A 25,204-nucleotide genomic window follows, 5' to 3' on the forward strand; every position below is an offset into this window, starting at 1 on the left:
CTGCAGATGCTGGAGAATCTGCAGATAACAAAGTGTGGAGCTAGATGAACACAGCAGGCCAAGCAGCATCTCAGGAGCACAAAAGTTGATGTTTTGGGCCTTCATCAGAGAGGAGGATGGGGAGAGGGTTCTGGAATAAAGAGGGAGAGAGGGGGAGGCGGACCAAAGATGGAGAGAAAAGAAGATAGGTGGAGAGGAGAGTATAGGTGGGGAGGTAGGGAGGAGATAGATCAGTCCAGGGAAGGCAGACAGGTCAAGGAGGTGGGTGAGGTTAGTAGGTAGGAAATGGAGGTGCGGCTTGAGGTGTGAGGAAGGGATGGGTGAGAGGAAGAACACGTTAGGGAAGCGGAGACAGGCTGAGCTGGTTTTGGGATGCAGTGGGGGGAGGGGACAAGCTGGGCTGGTTTTGTGATGCAGTGGGGGGAGGGGAAGAACTGGGCTGGTTTTGGGATGCGGTGGGGAAAGGGGAGATTTTGAAGCTTGTGAAGTCCACATTGATATCATTGGGCTGCAGGGTTCCCGAGCGGAATATGAGTTGCTGTTCCTGCAACCTTCGGGTGGCATCATTGTGGAACTGCAGGAGGCCCATGATGGACATGTCGTCTGAGGAATGGGAGGGGGAGTTAAAATGGTTTGCGACTGGGAGGTGCAGTTGTTTATTATGAACCTAGCAGTGGTGTTCTATAAAGTGGTCCCCAAGCCTCCGCTTGGTTTCCCCAATGTAGAGGAAGCCACATCGGGTACGATGGATACAGTATACCATATTGGCAGCTGTGCAGGTGAACATTTGCTTAATATGAGTTGAGGTTGTGATGAGATCAGCCATGATCATGCTAAATGGGAGAGCAGCCTTGAGGGTCTGAATGACCTACTTCCGCTCCTGATTCCGATGTTCTTGTGTTATCTCCCAGTTGCCTTGGGCTGTTTTGTCAATTGCCTTCAATCTGTGCCCTCCGGTATTAACCCTTCTACCACTTGAAGCAGTGGCTCTTGTCTAACTCTACGATGAACATCAAAAATGGATCGCATCTATCAAATCCATAATCTTCCTTGTGTCAAAGGTAATAACCTCAATTTCAGTAATCTTTCAATGAGCCATCGTCTTTCAAACCTGGTACAATTAAGGTAACTCTATAATTCACAAAACATCAACATCTTTCCCAAAGTAAGGTGCTTAGAATCGGCCACATATCCAATGAAGCCAAAGATCCCTTTATTTTTAACAAACTTCTCGTAATGTCCTTGCGCTTTAAATGGTTTTACTGCATGTATCATCAGCTCTCTCTGTTCATAAACTCTTTTTTTAAAAATTGTACCATCTAGATTATATTACCCCTCCTCATTTTCTCCAATGAAAATGACTCATTTTTCACTTTTCTGCATTAAACTTCATTAACCCAGTGCCAGTCTGCTTTACCACAATGTGACCCCAGATTTCTGATCTGCTTCTCACCGCCTACTTACATTTTCAAACTATTTTACCACAGAAGAAGCTGAAATTGTTACATTAATCCAAATCTAGGTTATTGGTATGTGTCTAAAAGTGGTGCTTTCGAAATACTGATTGCAGGGGAATATGACAAGATAATATCTCCAGTCGTTAAACCATTCATTCATTACTACCTTCTGTTGCTAATCAACTGTTTTATCCACACAGCCATTTCAACCAAGGAGTCAATTATCCTAGCAAGTCTATTATGTCAGAACTTATCAACATCTTTACAAAGTGCGCATACATAATATCAACTAGAATACCCTTATTAATTTTCTCATTTCTGTGCATAGCTCTGTACATGGGAAAAGTTAATGTTTAGTGATTTATAGCTGGGCTGGTAATCCAGAGACCCAACTAATTGTCTGAGCACTGGGTTCAAATCAAATTTGAATTCAATAACAAAACTGAAGTAAAAAGTCCAATGACATCATAAAAGTCCATCTGTTCTGCTAATGCCCTTTACGGGAAGGAAACTGTTGTCCTTAGCTATCATTCCAGAGTCACAGCAATATGGCTGACTTCTGAAATGGCCAAGCAAATTGCCCAGTTGCATCAATTGCTGAAATTTACCAAAAATGGAATGACACCTAGATATCAACCTAACCAATGGCAAACTCTGCCCTGATAATCCTGAAAAGTTTTCCTTGCTGATGTCTGGCAGCCAGTGCCAGTATGACGGAATATGGGCATTAGTGGAACAGATAAACTCTCATAGCTTCAACCCATCCAAATAACAGCCTGATGTTAACATGGACTCATGGAGTGAGACCTTACACAAACAAAACTATCATCGTCTCAGGCAGAAATGGTGCATTGGGAGTCCTCACTTGGTCACTCCAGATCCCATGAAGTCTTACAGCATTATACCAAATATGGGCAAGCAAGCTATCAGCTGATTACTACGTACTGCCCTTCCTCAGTTGCTCATCCAGAGCCCCTCCTCTTGGAGAAAGCATTGAGAGTGGCAAGCGAGCAGAATGCATTCTGGGTAGACATTTCAATGTCCATCACCAAGAGGGGCTTAGCAGCACCACTTACTGCCTGACCTGGCCAGGCAAGGTAAGGATGGCAGATTTTATTCCCTAAAGTTCACTGGAGTGGTTTTCAGTTTCGTTGTCGTTATTGCTGAGACTAGATTTTAATTTCAGATTCATTATCCACATTTAAATTCCAATACTGTCCACACTGAGATTTGAAACTGTGTCCCCAAACCTTAACTTTGAATTCACAATTCAGTAACTTTTCCAATGTCAACCCCAGGTGATCAACCTGTTCATCTTCCAATCAGTACTTAGATTCTTTTACATCCAACCAGTTACTGCTCCTGAAACAGGCCTGGGTTTTTTACAACACTTCAGTTAGGCAGAGTCACCATCATTAGAGCAGACTATTCCCAACTAAACCCGCCTGAAACTGGAGCAGAACGAATGAACCATCCAGGGCTCTGTAATCCTAACAGTAAGTAAGGTGGAGATTGTAGAAGTATAGAAGCCCTACAGTTTGGAAGCAGGCCTTTGGCCCTTCATGTCCACATGGCACTCCAAAGAACATCCCACCCAGACCTACCTCCCAAACTTCCCTCTGTACCGCTGAAAAAATCTGGTGAATCTTTATTGCACTTTCTCAAAATTTCTCATTGTGAAGGAGACTCATTGTACACAACTACACCATGGTTGCAGGCTTAGCATTGTTTACTTGAAGCTAACCATCTTTACATGTGGTTAAAGATTAAAAAAAATCTGCAGATGCTAGAATTCAAGGGAGACAAACCGGAAGCTGGAAGCACACAGCTAGCTAGACAGCATCTGGACGAAAAGAGCAGTCAACATTTTGGGTATTATCTTTCTTCAGGGTAGTCTTGAAGAAGGGTAATACCCAAAATGTTGACTGCTCCTTTCTGCAAGATGCTGCCTGACTTGCTGTGTTCTTCCGGCCTCCTGTTTGGCTATCTTTACACTTGCACTCAAGCTCCAATGCAACAAGTACCAACATGCAATTTACTTTGCTACACCTAGAAACATGTGGTGTAGAAGCAGGCCATTCAGTCCATCAAGTCCACATAACCTTCCAAAGAGGATCCCACTCAGGCACCACCCCACCCTATCTTTGTAACTCTGCATTTCCCTTAGCAAATCCACCATGCTACATATTCCTGGGAATTCTGGGAAATTTGTCACGGTCAATCTGCAAATTTCTGGCCTGTGGGAGGAAGCCAGATCAACTAGAGGAAACCCACCGAGATACAGAGACAACGTGCAAACTCCACGCAGACAGCCTCCTGATGGTGGAATCGAACCTGCATCCATAGTGCTGTGGGGCAGCAGTGTTAAACACTGAGCCACCATGACACCCAAGATCTGACAGGGTCTTCAAAACAATGAAATTAATAAACCAAAGAGAGAGTTTGGGACAAATTTCTTTCCATAGGCAGCAGTGAGAATGATGATCCTGCTGCCCCACATGGAGAGTTTGAAGCAGAGAAGATGAAAGAATTTGAAAAGCTAGTCACTGTATGAGCTATACAGAATCCCAAGCTAATGTTCTGGAGTTGAAGGTTTCAAATTCCATTTTAGCAGATGATGAAATTTGAAGTCAGTTTTAAAAGTTTGAACAAAAAGTTAACGTAATGATGATCATGTAACAATTTCATTCACAAATGTCCTTTCGGAAAGGAAATCTGCCACCCTTACCTGGTTTGTATTCTAAGTGATGCCAGATCTACAGCAAGAGGACTGACTCTTGACTCCCCTCTGGGCAATTAGGTGTGGCATTAAATTCTGACAATAATGCCCTCATCTTTGGATGAATTTCAAAAAGAGCATGCTTAAAACAAAGCTTACATTTATACAGTGCCTTCAATGCCCACCAGATATCACAAAGGTGTTCTGCAGTTATCACGTACTTTTTGAAGTGCTGTATTGAGGCAAACTTAACAGCTAGTTGCATCTGTTTTTGTGACATTTATTGAAGGTTACGTATTGGCTAGAACATCTGGATGTAACTCAACCACAAAGCAAAATGTCACAGATATTGGATATCTGAAATTAAAACAAAGTTGTTGGAAAAGCTCAGCAAGTCTGGCAGCATCTGTGAAGGAGAAAACAGAGTTAGCATTTCGAGTCCGGTGACCCTTCCTCTGAAGGTTCACTGCCTGGTCAGACAGCTACGCAGGTTTACGGCTCTGTTGGTTTCATCTCCCACATGGGCCCTGCACTTTCTCTCTCCTGCTCCTTTTTTAAAGTTCCAAAATAATGTAATAACTTATAAGGCAATAATTACTGCTCCAAGAAATTGAAGCAATCAGCTCCAACACTGAAAGTACATCAAAAAAGGAGCAGCTCTTACAGCCACAATTCCTTCCCATCCTCCATCGTGGATCACCCAGAATCAGGAGAGAGGGGAATGTTTTGAAAGGGACCGCAGGGACAGCAACCTTTTCAGACAGAGGATGGTATATGTGAGGAATCAGCTCCCTGAGGATGTGGTGGAGGCTGCTACAATTCTAATATTTAAAAGGTATCTGGATGGGTAAATGAATAAGAATGGGTTTGACGGATATGAGCCAAATGGGACTAGATTAATTCAGGATACCTGGTCAGCATGGAAGAAGTGGATCATAGGGTCTGTTCCCATGTTGCACAGCTCTATACCTCTATGACCTCTGACAGTGCAGCACCACACTGAAAACTCAAGGCTGGGAGCAGAATAACCTTCTGACAGGGAGGTGCAAGTGTGCTGCTCCCTCAGCCATGGGTGTCATGTAGGAACATGACTTCGGGAACTGGAGTGCTCATTACTCAGGAGTAAGCTACCAAGAGGACAACTGACAACTGCAGAGAATTGAGAGAGAGTGGATTCGTGGATATTGGTGTTGCAGCAAAGTGGGAAGAAGCGATGAGAATGCAAGGACGGAATAGAAATGTAGACTCATTGGTGGTCAAGGATCTCTGGCTTAGTTATTGATTCAATGTGGTAGCCAGCTCCAGTTATGAAATTTCACAGTGCAAACACCATACATTATTGGTGCCAACTGAAGGCCTTTCACATCAAGGTAAAAGCAGTGATTGGAATTATGTTGCTTGCAGTGGTGGCGCTGTCCGCATATCAATTAAAGAGTAGATTTTTCTTTCTGTAGTCTCGCCAAAATGTTCACTTTTCCACATAACATATTGCATTTTGCTAATGGTACCACACCAGCACATAAAGCTGGGATTTATAGTTAATGCACCAGACTGAACTTCATGCATTCACTATTTCTGACAAATATTTGTTGCAAAATGCTCAAGTGAAGTAAAATGTGGTGGGTCATTTACACTTGGGATATTCAGGGATAACACTGTAATTTTCTCAAGTGTTGCCATTCTATCATTTAGGAAGGTTCATTTGCTAAAATTTCAGTCATCAATAAGATTCGATTGCCCTGAAGAATCCAAAGCATAAATGCCAGGCTTTCTTTGGAAGTGCTACAGTTTTTGCACACATGGTATTTCCAGACACTTTTGGAGGTTAGTTCTGTCACTGCTGTTGGGTGAAAAAAATTACTTAGCACTAGAACATGGGTTTCAGCTATTCCGTGAAATGGCCCACTCACCAGTTTCTCAGGGCAACTTTTAAAAATTATTCCTTCATGGGATGTGGGTGTTGCTGGCAAGCATGGTATTAATCACTCATCCTGGGATACACTTAAGCTGAGTGGCCTCCTTGGTTAATTAAAATTCAATTACATTTCTGTGGGTTTGGAAACCAGGTAAAGAGAGAAAATTTCCTTTGTGAAAGGGCATTAGTGACCAAGGTTATTTGTTATCAATCATTAACTAGCTGTGTATTCCAAATTGAATTGAAATAATTAACTGAATTGAAATTCCACCAGCTGCCAAAGTTGGATTACAACCCTCTAGATTACTAGCGCAGTGATATTACTAGCATGCCATCTTCACCCAATGAGTGCAGGGTTGGCAAAAATGCCAACATTGCCTGTAATGCCCACATCGCATTAACAAACTTTAAAACAACATTGCAGCCTATACGTTCTCCTCCTGTCTGTGTGGGTTTCTGCTGGGTGCTCCGGTTTCCTCCCACAGTCCAAAGATGTGCAGGTAAGATGGATTGGTCAAGCTAAATGTCCAGGGATGTGTTGGCTGAGTCATGGGCAATGCAGGATAATGGCAATAGAATGGGGGAATGGGTGTGGGTGAGATGCTGTCCTGAGGGTTGGTGCAGACTCAATGGGCCGAATGGCCTCTTTCTGCGCTGTAAGGATTCCATGGTTACAAAATATGAATAACATTTGGGCATGGCCTAAGAACTGCTGTTATAAAGGCAAAATACCACAGACACTAAAAATCTGAAATAGAATCAGACAGAGCTGGAGAGACTCAGCAGGTCTGGCATTATCCATAGACAGAGAAACCCAATTAATGTGTTGAGTCCAATATGACTTTTCTTCAGAAGTAGGAGTGTATCACAATGCATTGGGTTCCATGTCATTATAAGCAGCTCCCAAATAATTTCAAATTTGAAATCAGAGAGTTAACTATATGAACTTCCAAGCAATGCAAAATCCAAAGGTCTGTCTGAAGTGGTCTCAGTTGTATAACTACATTTATCAGCCACAGTATTTTTTAAACAAAAGAAAATGACAGCTTTGAAACACATTAGACAAGGGAGATGTGGGAAGCAATCTCTTTTCCACAAATTCACCACTTAATTCTTCTAATTTATTTGTGTAATGATAAGTTTGTTTACCTTTAGGGGTACAAAAGAGCTTTGCACAATACTGATGAAAAATTACAAGCAAGTAGTGTAATTATTAAAATGAATAATCATTATTAAGCTTTGAACAAAGAACAAAAAATCAAGAAAATTACAGCACAGGAGCAGGCCCTTCCGCCCTCCAAGGCTGTGCCGATCCAGATCCTCGATCTAAACCTGTGGCTAATTTTTCAAGGATCTGTATCCCCCTGCTCCCTTGCCCATTCATGTATCTGTCTAGATACATCTTAAATGATGCCATCATGACCCCTTTGACCACCCCTGCTGGCAACGCGGTCCAGGCACCCACCACCCTCTGCGTAAAGAACTTTCCACACTTATTTCCCTTAAACTATTCCCCTCTGACCTTGAAATCGTGACCCCTCGTAATTGAATGCCCCAATCTGGTAAAAAGCTTCTTGTTATCCACCCTGTCTATACCTGTCAAGTTTTTATGGACCGCAATCAGGTTCCCCCCCAACCTTCTTCTTTCTAGCGAGTTTTGAGAAGATTTGTAGCTCAGGTTGAGGTTCTGGATGTGAGTTTGCTCGCTGAGCTGGGAGGTTAGTTTTCAGACATTTTGTCACCATTCTAGGTAACATCATCAGTGAGACTCAGAAGCGCTGGTGTTATGTCCCACTTTCTATTTATCTGGTTAGGTTTCCTTGGGTTGGTGATGTCATTTCCTGCGTTGATGATGTCATTTCCTGTTCTTTTTCTCAGGGGATGGTAGATTGGCTCCAAATCAATGTGTTTGTTGATGGAGTTCTGGTTGGAATGCCATGCTTCTAGGAATTCTCATGCGTGTCTCTGTTTGGCTTGTCCTAGGACGGATGTGTTGTCCCAATCAAAGTGGTGTCCTTCCTCATCTGTATGTAAGGATACGAGTGATAGTGGGTCATGTCGTTTTGTGGCTAGTTGATGTTCATGTATCCTGGTGGCTAGCTTTCTGCCAGTTTGTCCAATGTAGTGTTTGTCACAGTTCTTGCAAGGTATTGCAAGGTATTTTGTAGATGATGTTCGTTTTGTTTGTTGTCTGTATAGGGTCTTTTAAGTTCATTAGCTGCTGTTTTCGTGTGTTGGTGGGTTTGTGGGCTACCCTGATGCCAAGAGGTCCGAGTAGTCTGGCAGTCATTTCGGAAATGTCTTTGATGTAGGGGAGAGTGGTTATGGTTTCTGAGCCCGTTTTGTCTCACATCCAGAACTTCTTCTTTCTAATGTAAATAATCCTATTCTACTCAACCTCTCTTCATAGCTCGTGCCCTCCTACCAGGCAACATCTTGGTGAACCTCCTCTGCACCCTCTACAAAGCATCCACATCCTTTCGATAATGTGGCGACCAGAACTGTACACATTATTCCAAATGTGGCCAAACCAAAGTCCAACTGCAACATGATCTGCCAACTCTTGTACTCAATACCCCATCCAATGAACGAAAGCATGCCATATGCCTTCTTGACCACACCTGCGTTGCCACCTTCAGGGTACAATGGACCTGAACACCCAGATCTCTCTGTGCATCAGTTTTCCCCAGGGCTTTTCCATTTACTGTATAGTTCGCTCTTGAACTGGATCTTCCAAAATGCATTACCTTGCATTTGCCTGGATTCAACGCCATCTGCTATTTCTCTGTCCAACTCTCCAATCTATCTATATTCTGCTGCATTCTCCGACAGTACCCTTCGCTATTTGCTACTCCACAAACCTTAATGTCATCTGCAAACTTGCTAATCAGACCATCTGTACCTCTCTCCAGATTATTTATGTATATCACAAACAGCAGAGGTCCCAACACAGACCCCTGAGGAACACCACTTGTCACAGTTCTCTATTTTGAGAAACTCCCTTCCACTACAATTCTTTGTCTCCTGTTGCTCAGCCAATTCTCTGTCCATTGAGCTAGTGCACCCAGGACCTCATGCGACATCAATTTCTCCTCTACCATGGGGAACCTTATCAAACTCTTCACTGAAGTCCATATATATGATATCTACAGCCCTTCCCTCGTCTATCAACTTTGTCACTTCCTCAAAGAATTCTATCAAGTTGGTAAGACATGACCTTCCCTGCACAAAACCATGCTGCCTATCACTAATAAGCCCATTTTCTTCCAAATGTAAATAGATCCTATCCCTCAGTATCTTCTCCAGCAGCTTCCCCACCACTGGTGTCAGGCTCACTGGTCTATAATTACCTGGATTATCCTTGCCACCCTTCTTAAACAAGGGGACAACATTAAAAATTCTCCAGTCCTCTGGGACCTCACCCCTGCTCAAGGATGTTGCAAAGATATCTGTTAAGGCCCTGGCTATTTCCTCTCTTGCTTCCCTCAGCAACCTGGGATAGATCCCATTCGGACCTGGGGATTTGTCCATCCTCATGCCTTTTAGAATACCCAACACATCCCCCCTGCTTTAAGCTGACTTGACCTAAAGTAATCAAACATCTATCCTTAACCTCAACATCCATCATGTTCCTCTCCTCAGTGAACACCGACGCAAAGTACTCAACAAGAATCTCGCTCAATTTTTTAAAAATTTCTCACATAACTTCCTTCCTTTGTCCTTGAGTGGGCCAATCCTTTCTCCAGTTAGCCTCTTGTTCCATGTGTATGAATAAAAGGCTTTGGGATTTTCCTTCACCCTGTTTGCTAAAAATATTTCATGATCCCTTTTAGCCCTCTTAATTCCTCATTTCGGATTGGTCCTACTTTCCCAATACTCTTCCAAACTTTTGTCTGTTTTCAGTTGCCTACACCTTATGTATGCTTCCTTTTCCTTCTTTGCTAATCTCACAATTTCACCTGTCATCCATTGTTCCCTAATCTTGCCCTTTCTATCCCTCATTTTCACAGGGACATGTCTGCCCTGCACACTAATCAACCTCTCTTTAAAAGCCTCCAACATATCAAATGTGGATTTACCCTCAAACAGCTGCTCCCAATCCACATTCGCCAGCTCCTGTCATATTCTGCTATAGTTGGCCTTCCCTCAATTTAACACTTTTCCTTTAGGACAACTCTCATCTCTGTCCATCAGTATTCTAAAACTTACGGAATTGTGATCACTATTCCCAAAGTAATACCCTACTGAAACTTCAACCAACTGTCTTAGCTCATTTCCCAACACCAGGTCCAGTATGGTCCCTTCCCAAGTTGGACTATTTACATACTGCTCTAGAAAACCCTCCTGGATGCCCCTTACAAACTCTGCACCACCCAAACCCCTAACACTAAGTGAGTCCCAGTCAATGTTGGGAAACTTAAAATCTCCCATCACCACCACCTTGTTGTTCCTACATCTTTCCATAATCTGTCTACATATTTGTGCCTCTATCTCATGCTCACTGTTGGGAGGCCTGTAGCACAGACCTAACATTGTTATTGCGCCCATCCTATCTCTGAGCTCTGCCCATTTTGCCTCACTGCTCGAGTCCTCCATAGCACCCTCCTTCAGCACAGCTGTGATATCCTCTTTGACCAGCAAGGCAACTCCCCCACCCCTTTTACCTCCCTCTTGATCCTGCCTGAAGCATTTATATCCTGGGATATTTAGTTGCCAGTCTTGCCCTTCCCTCAACCAGGTCTCAGTAATAGCAATAACATCATACTCCCAAGTACCGATCCAAGCCCGAAGTTCATCTTTGCTGAAAACTTTCTGGAAATCTCATTCTTCCTTTCCAATAGTAGTTTGAGAGGCCAGCTCCTCAAAGAAAGAGCTAGATCTTCCCCTGCTGACAGTGTGTTATTTCCGAGTGACTAACTAGTTTTCTTACAGGTGTTTCTGAATTTGTAGCTCATAATCGATTCTATTGATGCATGTTCTAAGCCTTCTCTACATAATACTTTGTCGCTGCATTCCTTGTTAGAAATCATTGCGACTGATTTGAAAGTATGGTCATTGTTTTGGAGTTCTACAAGCACAAAAATGATGGGGTGAGATTTTAATTCATTCAAAATTATTTGTTTCTATAGGTTTGACATTGGGTTGACAGCCTCTTTATGTTTTAACTGGGAAGAAAGGTCAGAAGACTTCATCAATCAAGGCTTTGAATACAGGAGTTGGGGTGTTATGTTACAGTTGTATAAATCATTGGTGAGGCCGCACTTGAAGTATTGTGTACAGTTTTGGTCACACTATTGTAGGAAAGACAGAGTTAAACTGGAAATTGTGCAAACAAGATAAACGAGGATTTTGCCAGGACAAATTGGCCTGAGTTACAGGAAGACGTTGCTCAGGATTGGACTTTATTCCTCGGAATTTTGGAGAATTTGGTTGGGGGCTGGCCATATTGAGGTGTATAAAATCATGATGGGCATAGACAGGATGAATGCATATAGTCTTTTTTCCCAGCAATGGAGAATTGAAAACTGGAGAGCATAGGTGTAAGGTAAGGGAGGAAAGATTTAAGAAGGGCCTGAGGGGCAACTTCTTCACACAGAGAGTGGTGTGTGTATGGAATGGGTTGCCAGAGAAAGTGGTTAAGCAGGTACAATAGCAATATTTAAAAAGCATTTGGATGGGTACACGGATAGGAAAGCTTTTACGGCAGAAGGACCAAATATGGGCAATGGGAATTAACTGAGTGGGCACCATGGTCTGCATGGACCAGTTTGGGCCAAAGGGCCTGTTTGCATGCTGTATTACTCTATGACACTATTACTCTAAGAGTAATTTTGATCAAAAGTGTTTCAGCAAAATTAAGAAACCAATAAAGGAGCACAGGTGTGGAACAGGATTACCACACAATAGGAGCTACCAGTGATGGGGAATTAAAGTCCTCAGCTCAGCAGCCAGTTAGCAAATAATACCCAACTTTGCATTTTGCAAGTATAAATTCGGATATAGAAAGCTTGAAAAGATCTAGGTGAGAAAGTGAAGGAGAAGAGAGAGGATGTTGAGATTGTTCTTAATGCACAGGGGCTTTAAGGATTCTCAATTCAGTTGCCACTTCCACACACCACCGTGTTCCCTGGCCAACGTCTGTGTGTCAGTGATAATGGGAACTGCAGATGCTGGAGAATCCAAGATAACAAAGTGTGGAGCTGGATGAACACAGCAGGCCAAGCAGCATCTCAGGAGCACAAAAGCTGACGTTTTGGGCCTAGGCCCTCTCTGATGAAGGGTCTAGGCCCGAAACGTCAGCTTTTGTGCCCCTGAGATGCTTCTTGGCCTGCTGTGTTCATCCAGCTCCACACTTTGTAATCTGTATGTCAGGCTTGCTGCAGTGCTTTAGCACAGCTCAGCACAAGCTGGAGGAACAGCACCTCATTTTTCACTTGGGAACTCTCAGCCTTCTGAAGTCAATATCAAGTTCAAAGATTTTAGGGCTTGAGGCCCTTTCACATGGACATACCCAAACCTGACATACCAGGCCTTATTATCACATGGTCTGCCATCACACATCACCCATCGTTAACCACCAATTGTCTGCTATTGGCCATTCATTCTCTGAGGCAGATGGCTATACACTCCTTTGTCTGTCCATATGTTTATCTCTCTCTTTGGGCTTGATCTCCACCTCTCATTTATTCTGAACCCTCTCTCCATACCCTATCTTCTTCCTAAAAACAAACTTTTCCTAGCTCCCATCAGTTCTGAGAAGGATCACTGAACTGAAAACATTAACAGATTTCTCTCCAGAGATGCTTCCAGACCAGCTGAACCTTTCCAGCAATTTGTGACTTTGGCTCTTCATTCAGTTCTGAGCAGAGGACGACAGCTTTCAGAGTAGAACCTTGGAATGCCTGATGTTGTTTTAATCCCTTATTCTTCTTTTCCTTTTATTCTTCTCTCCATCAGTGCTCCAAACTGCAGACTGTACTATCCACAGCATAGGTTGCTTCAACCCACCAGGAAGTCTGTCCTTAAATGTTGGTTGAGGGATAAATATATACTAGGTTACTGGGTGGAACTCTCAAGTAGTGCAATGGGATTTTTACCAGCACCACAAATGGAATATAAGACCTTGGTTTTACCTGAAATATATCATCTCTAACTGTGCGACACTCCCTCAGCACTGCATTGAACTGTTGGACTAAATTGTACACTCAGGCTTTGTGATGCAGATCATCTTTCATAGTCTCAGGACATCCTACAACATCACTTTACTGCTAAGGAAATGCATCCAAGCTGTCATCAATGTTGGAATAGGAAATATAGCAACTAATTTGTGCTCAATTGAGTCTCACAAACAGTACTGAAATACAAACCAGTTAATCTATTTCTTGGAGGTTCATTAAGGAATAACAATTGATCCACGAGCAATGATCTGAAAGCATATATTAGAGTGCATTAGTGTATCCATTATTCATTGGATAGCATTCCTTTGACCAATTTGACTGATAACTAATCTTGCACTATCAATATTGCAAGTGACCAGAAATGGGAATTTAGTTAAAAATAGGAGTGATAGTACCCTTAATCACAGATGCTTCAGTGTAATAGAGATTATCTCGATCTAGGAAGAATAAATATAGAAACAGTTGGATGGAGATGGGGAACAGTAGGCAGAAAGGAGCCAGTTTTTGGAGTGATCCATAGGCACCCAAGCATAAAACATGACATTGGAAGAAGTAGTGTCCAGGAGTGTGTAAATTAGGTGGATTAGACATGGGTGATGAACAGTTACAGGGAAAGGGTAGGGGGATGGGTCTGGGTGAGATGTCTTCAGAGCAGCTGGTGTGGACGTGTTGGGCCGAATGGACTGTTCCTACACTGTAGGGATTCTATGATTCTCTGAAGTATACCAGAAGAAACCGAGCATTTGTGATAAAGCCATGGAAATAATTAATAGGAATTTGAATACACATATTAACCGTAAAAATCAAATTGGTAATAACAGCCTCATTGAGTTCATAGGATGCTGTCAAGGCAGATTTTTCTTTGGACCAGCACACTCTTGAACCATCCTGACAGCTTGTTGTACTGAACTTGGTATTTTGTAATGTGACAGGATTAATTAATTGCTCGTCCAGGAAGTAGTGTTTATAATATGATGGAATTTCACATTTCATCAAATCCCTGCACTGTGGAAGAAGTCCATTTGACCCATCAAGTTCATGCCAACCCTCCATAGAACATTCCACACAGACTCACCTCCCTACCTTGTCTGTGCATTTCCCATGGCTGATCCATCAAATCCTTGAACACATTGGGCAACCCACCTAATCTCCACATCTTTGGATTATGCCAGGAAACCACAGCATATGGAGGGTGCCCCACGCAGACACAGGGAGAATGTGTAAACTCCACACAGGCAGTCGCCTGAGGGTGGAATCAAACCTGGGTCCCTGCTGTTGTGAGTCAGCAGTGCTAACCACTAAGCCACCATGCCATCCCTGTTTGCAAGGGAGAAGTGAGCATTTAAGATTGTATCAGAGATAATGGGAACTGCAGATGCTGGAGAATCCAAGACAACAAAATGTGAGGCTGGATGAACACAGCAGGCCAAGCAGCATCTCAGATGAGCATGTTAAACTTCAACAAAGGACAACCATTTGAAGATGGAAGCTGAGCCAGCTAAAGTGAATCAGGATATTAAGTTAGGGTTGGTCAGTAAAGAAACATTCGCAGACAGTTAAAGGGATGTTTCAAAATACTGAGAATGAGTATATCCTGACCATAAAGAAAAATCCCAAGCAGAGTACCCACTATCTACTGTTAACTAAGAAAGTTAAGGAGAAGATTAAATAAAGGTAAAACAGTTATAATTACTCAAAGTGGAGTGGAAGGTCAGATGACAGGTCAGAACACAAAGAATGGAAGAAAATGACTGGTTAGGTAGTCAAGCCAAATAAATTGGACTATGAGAGGAAGCCAGCTAGAAATATAAAATCAGATATCAAGAGTTTCTATAGGTATCTGAAAAGGAAAGTAAGCAATTAAAGTGAGAATATTTTTTCCAGAGAGTTAGAATTAGGAGTTAACAGCAGATAATAGTAGATGTTCACCAGCAGCAGTGTGAACTATCTACAAGACACAATGCAGAAATTCAACAAAGATCCTTACAAAACAGTTTCCAAAGGGAAGGGGCAGCAGATACATGGGAACACCACCACATGCCAGTTTCCCTCCAATCCAGATATTAGTCTGGTAAATCTTTCTTAACTGCTTCCAATGCATTCATGTCTTTCCTTAAATAAGGAGTTTCATAATGTAAGACAAAATCTGAAAGAACCATGGATGCTGTAAATCAGAAACAAAAACAGAAATTGCTGGAGAGAAATCAGAGTTAATGTTTCGGGTCGAGTGACCCTTTTTCAGAATCAGACTAATAGCGTACACTATATTCCAGATGCGGTCAACGTCAAGCTTTTGCTGATTTGTTTGGGGGAAATTAACAGGATGGAAGCTACCCTGTTGAAGTGCCTGAATTTGTGTGAGTGAGCAACGTGCGGGTTACAAAAAAGCAGAAAGCGCTGGAGAAAATGAGCAGGACTGGCAGCATCTGTCAAAAGATTTCTAGGTGTAAGGAAGAGTCGTATAGGTCTCGAAATGTTAGTTTTGTCCATCTCTCCACAGATGCTGACTGACCTGCTCAGTTTCTCAAGAACCTTTAGCTTTGTTTTTAATTTGAGACCTCCAACATCTGTGATACATTGGTTTTATTTCACTGATTCTGTACCCCAACAAAATGGTTAATATTACAATTCTCGGCAGCGGGGAACATAGCTGTTTTGTTTTGTGATAGAGATGGAGCCCTGTTCCAGCAGGAGGGAGGCACAAATGCCTATCTGAGTCTGATTATCGCCTTGAGTTTCAGAGCAAAGATGCAGCAGCAACATCTTGAAAGTAAACCTGCAGGTCCAGTTTCTAAATCTCTCCACACCCCACACCCCCACCACAAACCCAAATAAAAAGAATCGAGTCAGATATTTATCCCGTGGGAGAATTTGGAATGTGGAACATGTGCCCAATTGAGATGCTTCAGCCAACATCCCTGTCCTCTGGAGCATGTGGCTTAAACGAAAATCATGGGGAAGGGGATGCTTATTGATCAGGAGCTGTGTGTGTGGTGTGTGTGTGTGGTGTGTGCTCTGAAGCTCCGAGCAGAGAATTGGTTCTGGGATAATTACAGGAGAAGCATTGAGTTCTTGTATTCATTTTTCCTTGTTTGGGGGAACACTAGCTGTGTCTCTGCTTTTTTTTCCTTTACATTCTGAGTCCTGGTTCCGTGAGACCACATCCATCCGCGAAGAACTTCGCAAATTCTATTTCTGGGCATACATATGAGCTCCATGCATAAATAGAGATAGATACACAATCCGGGCATATTCCTCATTAAAAACGGAGGCATCAGTAATAGTGTGCAACGGGAAAATTCTGCAGCAGTGCAGGTGCTGTGAAAGTACTGAATGCATTAGACGCCTCTGTTCGTGTGTGTGTGTGTGTGTTGTTTTAAATATATTTTAATTCTGGGGAGGGGAGCTGTATTTAAAAGTCTACGAAGCCATTCGCACGGTGCAGAGTTAATCGGATCCCAGCCAGAAACTTCTGAACGTGCGTGACGTGGTCCCTGGCAGCAGATGGAAGGAGGAGATTTCTCTCTCTCTCTCTCTGAGAACCCAAACTCTGCACCGAGAGAGGGAGAAATCAGTCCCAGGTTCTCCTGCACACAGATTCCACCCCCACCTCATCCCATTTTCTTCCCCGGCTTTGAGTAATTCTCCCTGGGCTCTCTCCTGACGGCTGATTAACCGAGGGGGATGGACACGGGCAACTGAATGAACGGGCTAAGCTTCTCCAATTCTGAATAGCTGACTCTTTCGCATTGACGGACGCTGAGATTTCACAGATGAAAGTGTCGGAATTTCCATCCCTCACACACAGCGGAGAAACCTCTGTGTGTCTGTGTGCCTCTGAGTGAGTAATAATGCAGTCTGCCTTCCTTTCTGAATCTCTGTCCGGCAGGGAGGGAGAGAGCGAGCGAGCAAAGCTTTGGGAATAACTCGGACCCGCTGGCCTCGGTTGGTCATGACTTTTTGAGGTTGTTGGCTTCTGAGATCACACCTTCAAGGTCGATTTCAGCAAGGATTTCCTCTGCTTTCGGATGTTGGAGTTATTTGGAAGTGGGATTCTCGGATTCGCTTCTCTCTCGCGTTTGAATGAACAAGAAAATAGGGCGCATTTGAGTTTTGCCAACCCTCGGCCGGGCTGGAGGGTCATGAAAAGATGCAGAGCCGTGTTCTGGTGCTGAGCGCGTTGGCATTGAGTTGCCTGTGCCCACGGAGTGCAGGGGAGAGCCGCAGGAAGGAGCTCTGTAAGGGTCGCTGTGCCTGCGAGGAGAGGGACAGCGTGTTGAATGTGAACTGTGAGGCCAGGGGCTTCACCAGGGTAAGCGGCCTGCAACCTCCCCAGCACCGGCTCTACCAGCTCTTTCTGAACGGGAACTCTCTCACCAAGCTGCCCGCTAACTGTTTCTCCAACTTTAGCCAAGCTGTGACCCTACACCTGGGCAGCAATGGGCTGCAGGAGATCCGCAATGGGGCTTTCCAGGGTCTGGCTTTGCTCAAGAGCTTACACCTGGACAACAACCGCCTGGAGGTGCTGAGGGAGGATACTTTCCTGGGGTTAGTCAGCCTGGAATATCTGCAGGCGGATTACAACTACATCAGCAGCATTGAACCCGGGGCTTTTAACCGCTTGCACAAACTCAAAATCTTGATCCTCAATGATAACCTGCTCCCCAGTCTGCCTGGCAACATCTTCCGCTTTGTGCTGCTCACTCACCTGGATCTGAGAGGCAACAGGCTGCGAAAGTTGCCCTTCAGCGGGGTCCTGGAGCACATCGGGGGGATTGCTGAGATTCAGCTGGAGGAGAACCCCTGGAACTGTAGCTGTGAGCTGCTGCCCCTGAAAGCTTGGCTGGACTCCAGCTCCCTGCAAGGAGGGGAGTTGGCCTGCGAGAGTCCATTCCGGCTGCACGGCCGCCTCCTAGCCCAGCTCAGCCGCCAGGATATCTGCCCCCGACGGGGCAACAGCGGAGATTCCGGATTGAGGATCCAACGGCCGTCCAGGGGTCAACCGCAACCCCTGGCCACGGCGGCTCAGCCCGGCTCCAGGGGAGGGCGAACCTCCTCAGGGGGTAAGGGGAGGCTAGCCGCCACTCCGGCCCCTGACCCCCGAGAGATGAGGGGCTCCCAGAGCCGCTTGGCAGGGCAGCCCGATTGCCCCGGGCTTTGCTGGTGCAGCGTGCAGAATTCAGATAGCGCCTTGCATGTGCATTGCCACGAGAGGAGGATCGGCAACATGACCGAGCTGCAGCCCAAACCTTCCAGCCCGAAGAAGCTGTACCTCACCGGGAACCTGCTGCACATTGTCCAGGTGCACGACCTGGATGAGTACAGGAGTTTGGAGTTACTGCATTTGGGTAACAACCGCATCTCCGTCATCCAGGAGGGCGCTTTTCGGAACTTGAGCAATCTCCGGCGCCTCTACTTGAACGGGAACCACATTGAGAGACTATCCGCGGCTATTTTCGTGGGTTTGCAGAAGCTACAACATCTCTACCTGGAGTCCAACGTGATCAAAGAGATCCTGCAGTACACCTTCCACTCTCTGGCCAGGCTCAGCTTGCTCCACCTCAACAACAACTTACTGCGTTCACTACCCGCCAATGTCTTCGTGGGGACTAACCTGAGCCGCCTGAACCTCCGCAATAACCATTTCTCACAGCTGCCAGCGCGGGGCCTCCTGGACCAGCTGCCCTCCACTGTCCACCTGGACCTGAGGGAGAACCCCTGGCATTGCGGATGCCCCATCCTCGCCCTCAAGAGCTGGATGGAGCGGGCAGGAAGCGGCGTACTGACCAGCGAGCTGTCCTGCGAATCACCGGCCAAGTACGCGGGCAGGGCGCTGCGATCGCTGCGCGTCGAGGAAATCTGCTCCGATCACTCGGATCTTAGTGCCACCTCTTTCACCAGGACGGCCAAGCCGAAGCTGCTGGACAGTGAGGTTGGCACTGCCAGTCCGGAGGTGACCCAGGCCAGCGCTGTGCCCCTCTCGGTGCTCATCCTGGGTTTGCTGGTGGTCTTCATCCTGAGCGTGTGTTTTGGGGCGGGTTTATTCGTTTTTGTGTTGAAGAGGCGCAAGACGGCTCAGAGTGGGCACGGAGGTGCCAGCAGTAACTTGGACCTGAATTCCTACCAACTGCAATACCCTCCCTACAGCGGAGAAGCGGCGGACAAGGCAGAAGCTCATGTCTACAATTACATCTCGCACCCTTTGGGGCAGATGTGCAAGAACCCCATCTACGTTCAAAGGGAGGGCGAGCAAGTGGCTTATTACCGGGACCTGGAAGGGAAGAAATCACCGACAGTGGCCCCCACTCACTCCATCAGCACGGTGGAGATCCTGGAACACCGACCCCCTCCCACCCCCTCCGAAGTCCTGTACCAGAACCTGGCCGAACGACCCAAGGCACTGCCCGGAGATCATTGCAGCTTCTGCACTTTACCCAAGCGCCCGTTCGGCCCGGCCCAGGATAGCAGGCACAAGCAGCACGACAGGCTCAACAAAACGGTGCTGTATGGCACGCCGAGGAAACAGCTCCGGGAGGCGACGAGAGGCGATAGCCTGTGCCTCCGAGGGAAGTTTCAGGCTGAACCAGACTACCTCGAGATGTTAGAGAGACAGACTGCCATCAGCCAGCTGTAGAATTAAACAGAGAGAGACAGATTAACCACTAAAAAAGGACATCCAGTACAGAACTTATTCCACAGTGATTTCTGACTAAAGTTTGTTGATTTCACCAAATCCCGATTCTCCCAAAATCCTACTGATTTCTCGCTTTTACAATGGAAGATTTTTGGGGCTTTTTTTCCCGTATTTTTCCCGTACTGACCACCACATTCACTGCTGAGTTGGTTCTATCAGCCTACGAATACAAAACAATTCCTCAATTTTCTGCTTTTCGGTTTCTTCACCGAGGTTTGATCATATTGTATAAGTTTCGGCGTTTATTGCAATTTCCAAAGACCATTCTCTCTCGCCCTACATAGTGAGCTATATATCTGCAGCATATATGGCGGAGAACGTTCATTACAAAACGCATCTTGGTCTGAACATTTACTCATTTTGTTTGACGCTTTTGGTGGTAAAACTGCACTGCCACGTTTCGCAAACTGATAAATCTCCGGTGTTCCAGGGCGTTGTATCTTGGGAGCTCGAAGTTTTTATTCCCAAAATGGTTGTATCTGTATCACATTAAAACACAACAAATGTAATTTCCATTTGTCTACTGGGTTCTGCATAAAGAAAGTTTTTTATTGTAAACTGATCAGCCCTGCTTTATTTCAGAAACCCTTCGACTTTAGCCTCATAAGTTGCGTTTTATTCTTCTTGTATCGCAGTTTTTAGTTCGAGTATGTAATGGCGGCTCAAAGGATGTCCAGGACCAACCTTTTGAATGATAGCTGTCAGCCCTGAGTAACAGTTTCTGGCTAATGCAGATTTGCAATCCTACAGCCATCAAGAGGCGTTAAATTGCTGTTGTTTTTCATATTACTCACTGGTGCACTCCATAAACCTTTTGCTCCCTTTATTTGCCGCTAGAGAGCAGAAGGGGCCCTCCATCCTACCTGAGTGAACAGATGACAAGCACAGTAGCAGGCGGTGATTTAAAACAAAAGGTGACATACTAGTGAGGCTGAATCATAGAAGGGAGCTTTGAATGATTAAGCTTGAAGGTAAGTTTTGTTGACTTATTTTTGTGTGATTGGACTTAAAACTGTTGGAGAGGTCATTTGCCTCTCAGGTTCTCATGGCTGTGGTAGTGTAGTGTCTGTGTTAGTGAAGAAATGATCTGGAGATGTTTTTCTTTAAGCCCATTGTAACAGTCAGATAGTTAGGAACTAAATAACAAAGCAAAATACTGTTGATATTGGGAAGTTGAAATACTGACTGCGAATGGCAAAAGTGTCTGGCACTGTGTGTAGAGAGAGCCATAAGTCACATGACACCAGCATATAGTCCACATGATTTATTTGAAATCACAACCTTTCGAAACAGCACTTGGTGTCATGTGGCTTCTGACTTTATCCATCCTTGTTGAATAACGGTACCTCCTCATCTGGAGAGAGAAAAAGAGTCAATGATTCAGGCTCCTAAATCATCCTCAGAATTGATTGAATAAGGACCAGTCATGGGTTCTGTAATGCGACAAGTAAAGTTGACAGGGCATGGGTAACAATATAAAGGTCTGTGATAAGATGGAGGGCAGCATTGATAACATAAACTGAAACAAAGAACTGCTGATGCTGGAAATCTGAAACAAAAACAGAAATTGCTGGAGAAACACAGGAGGTCTGGCAATATCTGTGGAGAGAAAACAAGATGTAGAACTGGATGAACACAGCAGGCCAAGCAGCATCAGAGGAGCAGGAAGGCTGACGTTTCGGGTCGAAACCCTTCATAGAAGATAGATAAAGGAGAAGATCGGCAGAGAGCAGACAGACAGGTCAAAGAGCTGGGGTTGAAGCCAGTAAAGGGGATTGTACGTGGAGAGTTATCCATCTTCTATCTGCCTCCCATGCTCTTCCTATTTATTTCAGAACCCCATTCCCCTCCCCCATTTCTGAAGAAGGGTCTCGACCTGAAACATCAGGTTTCCTGCTCGTCTGATGCTGCTTGGCCTGTTGTGTTCATCCAGCTCCACACCTTGTTGTCTCAGATTCTCCAGCATCGACAGTTCCCTACTACCTCTGTGGAGAGAAACTAGGCTAGTGTTGAAAGTCAGTTGCCTCTTCTTTAGAATGTTAACTCTCCATTCTGTCCACAGGCGCTACCAGACGTACTGAGATTCTCCAGCAATTTCTGTTTTTGTTTTAGGCCACATGAAGGTTTCCTGGTACAAAATACCAATGACTGAAGTATTGGGACAAAGGTGCACACAGATAGGGTGTGAATGACTGAGCCAAAGCTGCCCAAATGTAACCTGATAGGTCAGAGAAAGAAATGCGGAAATCAAAACCAGGAAGCCTTAACCACAAGCATGACCCTGAGTTTTCTCAGTCTAATTTCAATCCTCTACCTTGTGCCTGATCTGACCTTGAACCGCTGCACTGCTGCAGTGTAATTCATTGTAGGCTTGAGGAATAACATTTCATCCAGCTGGTACTCTGAAGCTTCTGGATTCAATCTTCAATTCAAACTTTCAAACTAAATCTCGGCTTTCATTTTGTTTATTTTTGCTGGTTCGGTTCTTCCCTTTTTATCCTTTATATCATTTGGACAGCTGGTAACCAGCCCTTCACACTAGACAGTATTTTTTTCCTAAATTACCCCTTACCATGGAACTTTTTATTATTTCATCTGCCCTGTCCTCCAATCTATGTTATAATCAGACCAATTAGGTGCAGGAGTAGGCCATTCAATCCCCTGAGCTTGCTCCAGCATTCAATAAGATCATGACTGATCTAATTCCTTCACAGCAGCCTTTCAACTCATTGATCTCTGCTGTAAAACCTTCAAGGGGTTTGTTTCCATTGCATTTAGAGAAAGAGAGTTCCAAAGAGCCATGACTTTCTCAGAGAAAAATAATCACAGACTTCCCTTTTTTGTTCCTGCTCATCCTTACCCTCTCCTTCACTAGTTCAAATTTTATCACCTAATTTCTGATTAAAGCTGCTCTGCCCGAAATATTGATTCTATCTCACTCTCCACAAATCCTATTGAGCAGCACAACATTTTCCACTTGCCAAAAATATTTTTTATTAATTAAATCAAGTAGTGTTAACATCAGTATTAGTAACTAAATTATCATTATCCTTCAGGGAAGGAAATTTTTCATCCTTATCTACAGAAATAAATTTGCCAGAGTCCTAGCTAATGACAGGCTTCTCCCTCATTAGAGGCATTTAGGGGCATTTAATCTGAGGGTCACGACACCACAGGTGAGGGGGGATCGCTGAGAAGGAGAATCTGTTATTGTAACCTCAGCTAGTGCAGGAATTGAGCCCACACAGTTGGCATTGCTCTACAAGCTAGCTGGCAGCCAACTGAACTTAGACCAAATCCAGATTCACAGCAATGTAGTCGATTCGCAACTGCCCTTTGAAATGGCCTCGCAAGCTACTGAAAAGTATTCAAGAAGTGGACTTACTACTGTCTTCTCAAGCCTATTGGGGATGGCTTTGTCTGTGATGCCCACATCCAGTTAATCAAAAAAAGGCAACTGATCCCCATACACTTTTTGGGTGTGTAACCTTTTTTAGCAGAAATCAAAATAGTTAACTAAGGACTCATTACATTAAAATAAGGCATTTAAAGAACTGGATGTTTTACATAATTAATAATTTCCAATCATATTTCCTATCAGAGTGGCATTCCCAATGATGATGTTATTACTATTGTAGGACTAACAGTCATTTGCGTTTATTATTAATTATTTGTGGGCATAATATTTAGTTAATTTAGGATGGGTGGAGAAGGTGTAAAACTTTCACCTGCTTAACTATTCTACACCTATCATGTTGGGTATTCTCAATGAGCAGTTTATAATTGGAAGTGGCCAGAATTAACAAAGTGTCAAACATTTAAAACAATAGAGTAAATATTAAAATAAGTTTGGAAAAGACATTATAAATCAGACATGTCTTTACACCAGATAAATGTATTTAAGATACAAGTGCTTTCAAAGAATTAACTTGCATTTCTGCAGTGTGTTGCTCCCACGTAAGGATTCCCTAAAGCACTTTACATCCAATGGAAGATAACAAAGTGTGAAGCTGGGTGAACACAGCAGGCCAAGCAGCATCTCAGGAGCACAAAAGCTGACGTTTCAGGCCTAGACCCTTCATCAGGGTCTAGGCCCGAAACATCAGCTTTTGTGCTCCTGAGATGCTGCTTGACCTGCTGTGTTCATCCAGCTTCACACTTTGTTATCTTGGATTCTCCAGCATCTGCAGTTCCCATGAGACAATTTTGAAGTGTGGTCAGCGTTGCAGTTTAGAAAATGCAGCAGCCAAATTGTGTACAAATGTCCAAACAGCGATGTTATTAATAACAAGATAACCTGTATTTTGTGACAGATAATAACTTTTCACTTTTACAAAGCTTTGGTAATTTCGTAATGTTCACGGATGATCATAATTGTTCACTTTGTGAATGCCTGACCTTGTCAGACCATTCAGCCCCTCAAGCCTGCTCCACCATTCAATAGAATGATAGCCGATCCAGCTTTCCTCACATTCACTTTCGTATATTTTCCCCATAACTCTTGATTCCTCCACTGATTGAGAATTCATCTATCTAAATCTTAAATGTGCACAAAGACTATGCCCCTACAGCTGTCTGTGGCAAGGGATTCCACCTTGACTTCCTATATGAATTAATCTTATCTGGTAATCATTGGGTTTCTCAGAGCAAAAACAACAACTTATGTTGTATTAAGTTTTTTCAGTTGAAAACTAGTCGAAGTGTTTCAAATCTCAGAGAAGCACTATGGGTTTTACTGGACATTGTCTTGCAATTGTACCCAGTTTTTGAAGTATTTTAATATTGATACATTTGGACGGATTCTTTAATTTGCTGCATTTTTCATACAAAAGATTTGCCAGTTAATAAGAAAGATCTGCATTTGTAACAGTATTTCACAACGTCAGTATGTTCCAAAATGCTTCACAGCTAATGAGAGACATTTGAATTGTCATCACTGTTGAAATGAAGGGTAAAGTGATATTACACAAAGAAAATACTTCTTTAGAGATTTAAATGCTTTATTGGTCACTTTTGCAGCTTGCTGAAAAGAAAAATACTAAAAGGAGTTGTAGAAGTATAGAATGTTTTCTTTGTGTTTTGTAAATTATGTTTTTTTTCTGCTTATTTTGATTACTGTTTCTTGTTTATGCAATATTGACCAGCAGTGAAGCTAGGTAAGTTAACCAACTTGCCATCCCCTTACAGATAACCCTTAAACTGACCATTAGGAGTTGTGTAAGAGCAGCACAGATTGATTTT

General features: G+C 43.9%; 1 protein-coding gene and 1 long non-coding RNA gene across 2 annotated transcripts in view; both read left to right on the forward strand.

The window, feature by feature from the left end:
* The first annotated feature begins 16,726 nt into the window (after window positions 1–16,726).
* LOC125459031 (uncharacterized) overlaps window positions 16,727–25,204 on the forward strand; it is a 216,229-nt gene continuing 207,751 nt past the window's right edge. Inside the window, exons 1-2 of the long non-coding RNA XR_007248940.2 lie at window positions 16,727–17,110; window positions 20,801–20,934. This is a non-coding gene — a long non-coding RNA (uncharacterized LOC125459031). The remainder of the gene's footprint in view (window positions 17,111–20,800; window positions 20,935–25,204) is intronic.
* Window positions 17,104–20,486, forward strand: slitrk2 (SLIT and NTRK-like family, member 2). Its single transcript, XM_048544917.2, has one exon. The coding sequence runs from the start codon at window positions 17,420–17,422 to the stop codon at window positions 19,901–19,903; it is 2,484 nt and encodes an 827-aa protein (XP_048400874.2). The 5' UTR covers window positions 17,104–17,419; the 3' UTR covers window positions 19,904–20,486.

This window comes from Stegostoma tigrinum, chromosome 15 (genome assembly GCF_030684315.1).
Source record: "Stegostoma tigrinum isolate sSteTig4 chromosome 15, sSteTig4.hap1, whole genome shotgun sequence".
Lineage (NCBI taxonomy): Eukaryota > Metazoa > Chordata > Chondrichthyes > Orectolobiformes > Stegostomatidae > Stegostoma > Stegostoma tigrinum.

Coding starts and splice junctions, on each gene's coding strand:
- slitrk2 (XM_048544917.2), top strand. CDS start 17,420: ATGCAGAGCCGTGTTCTGGTGCTGAGCGCGTTGGCATTGAGTTGCCTG.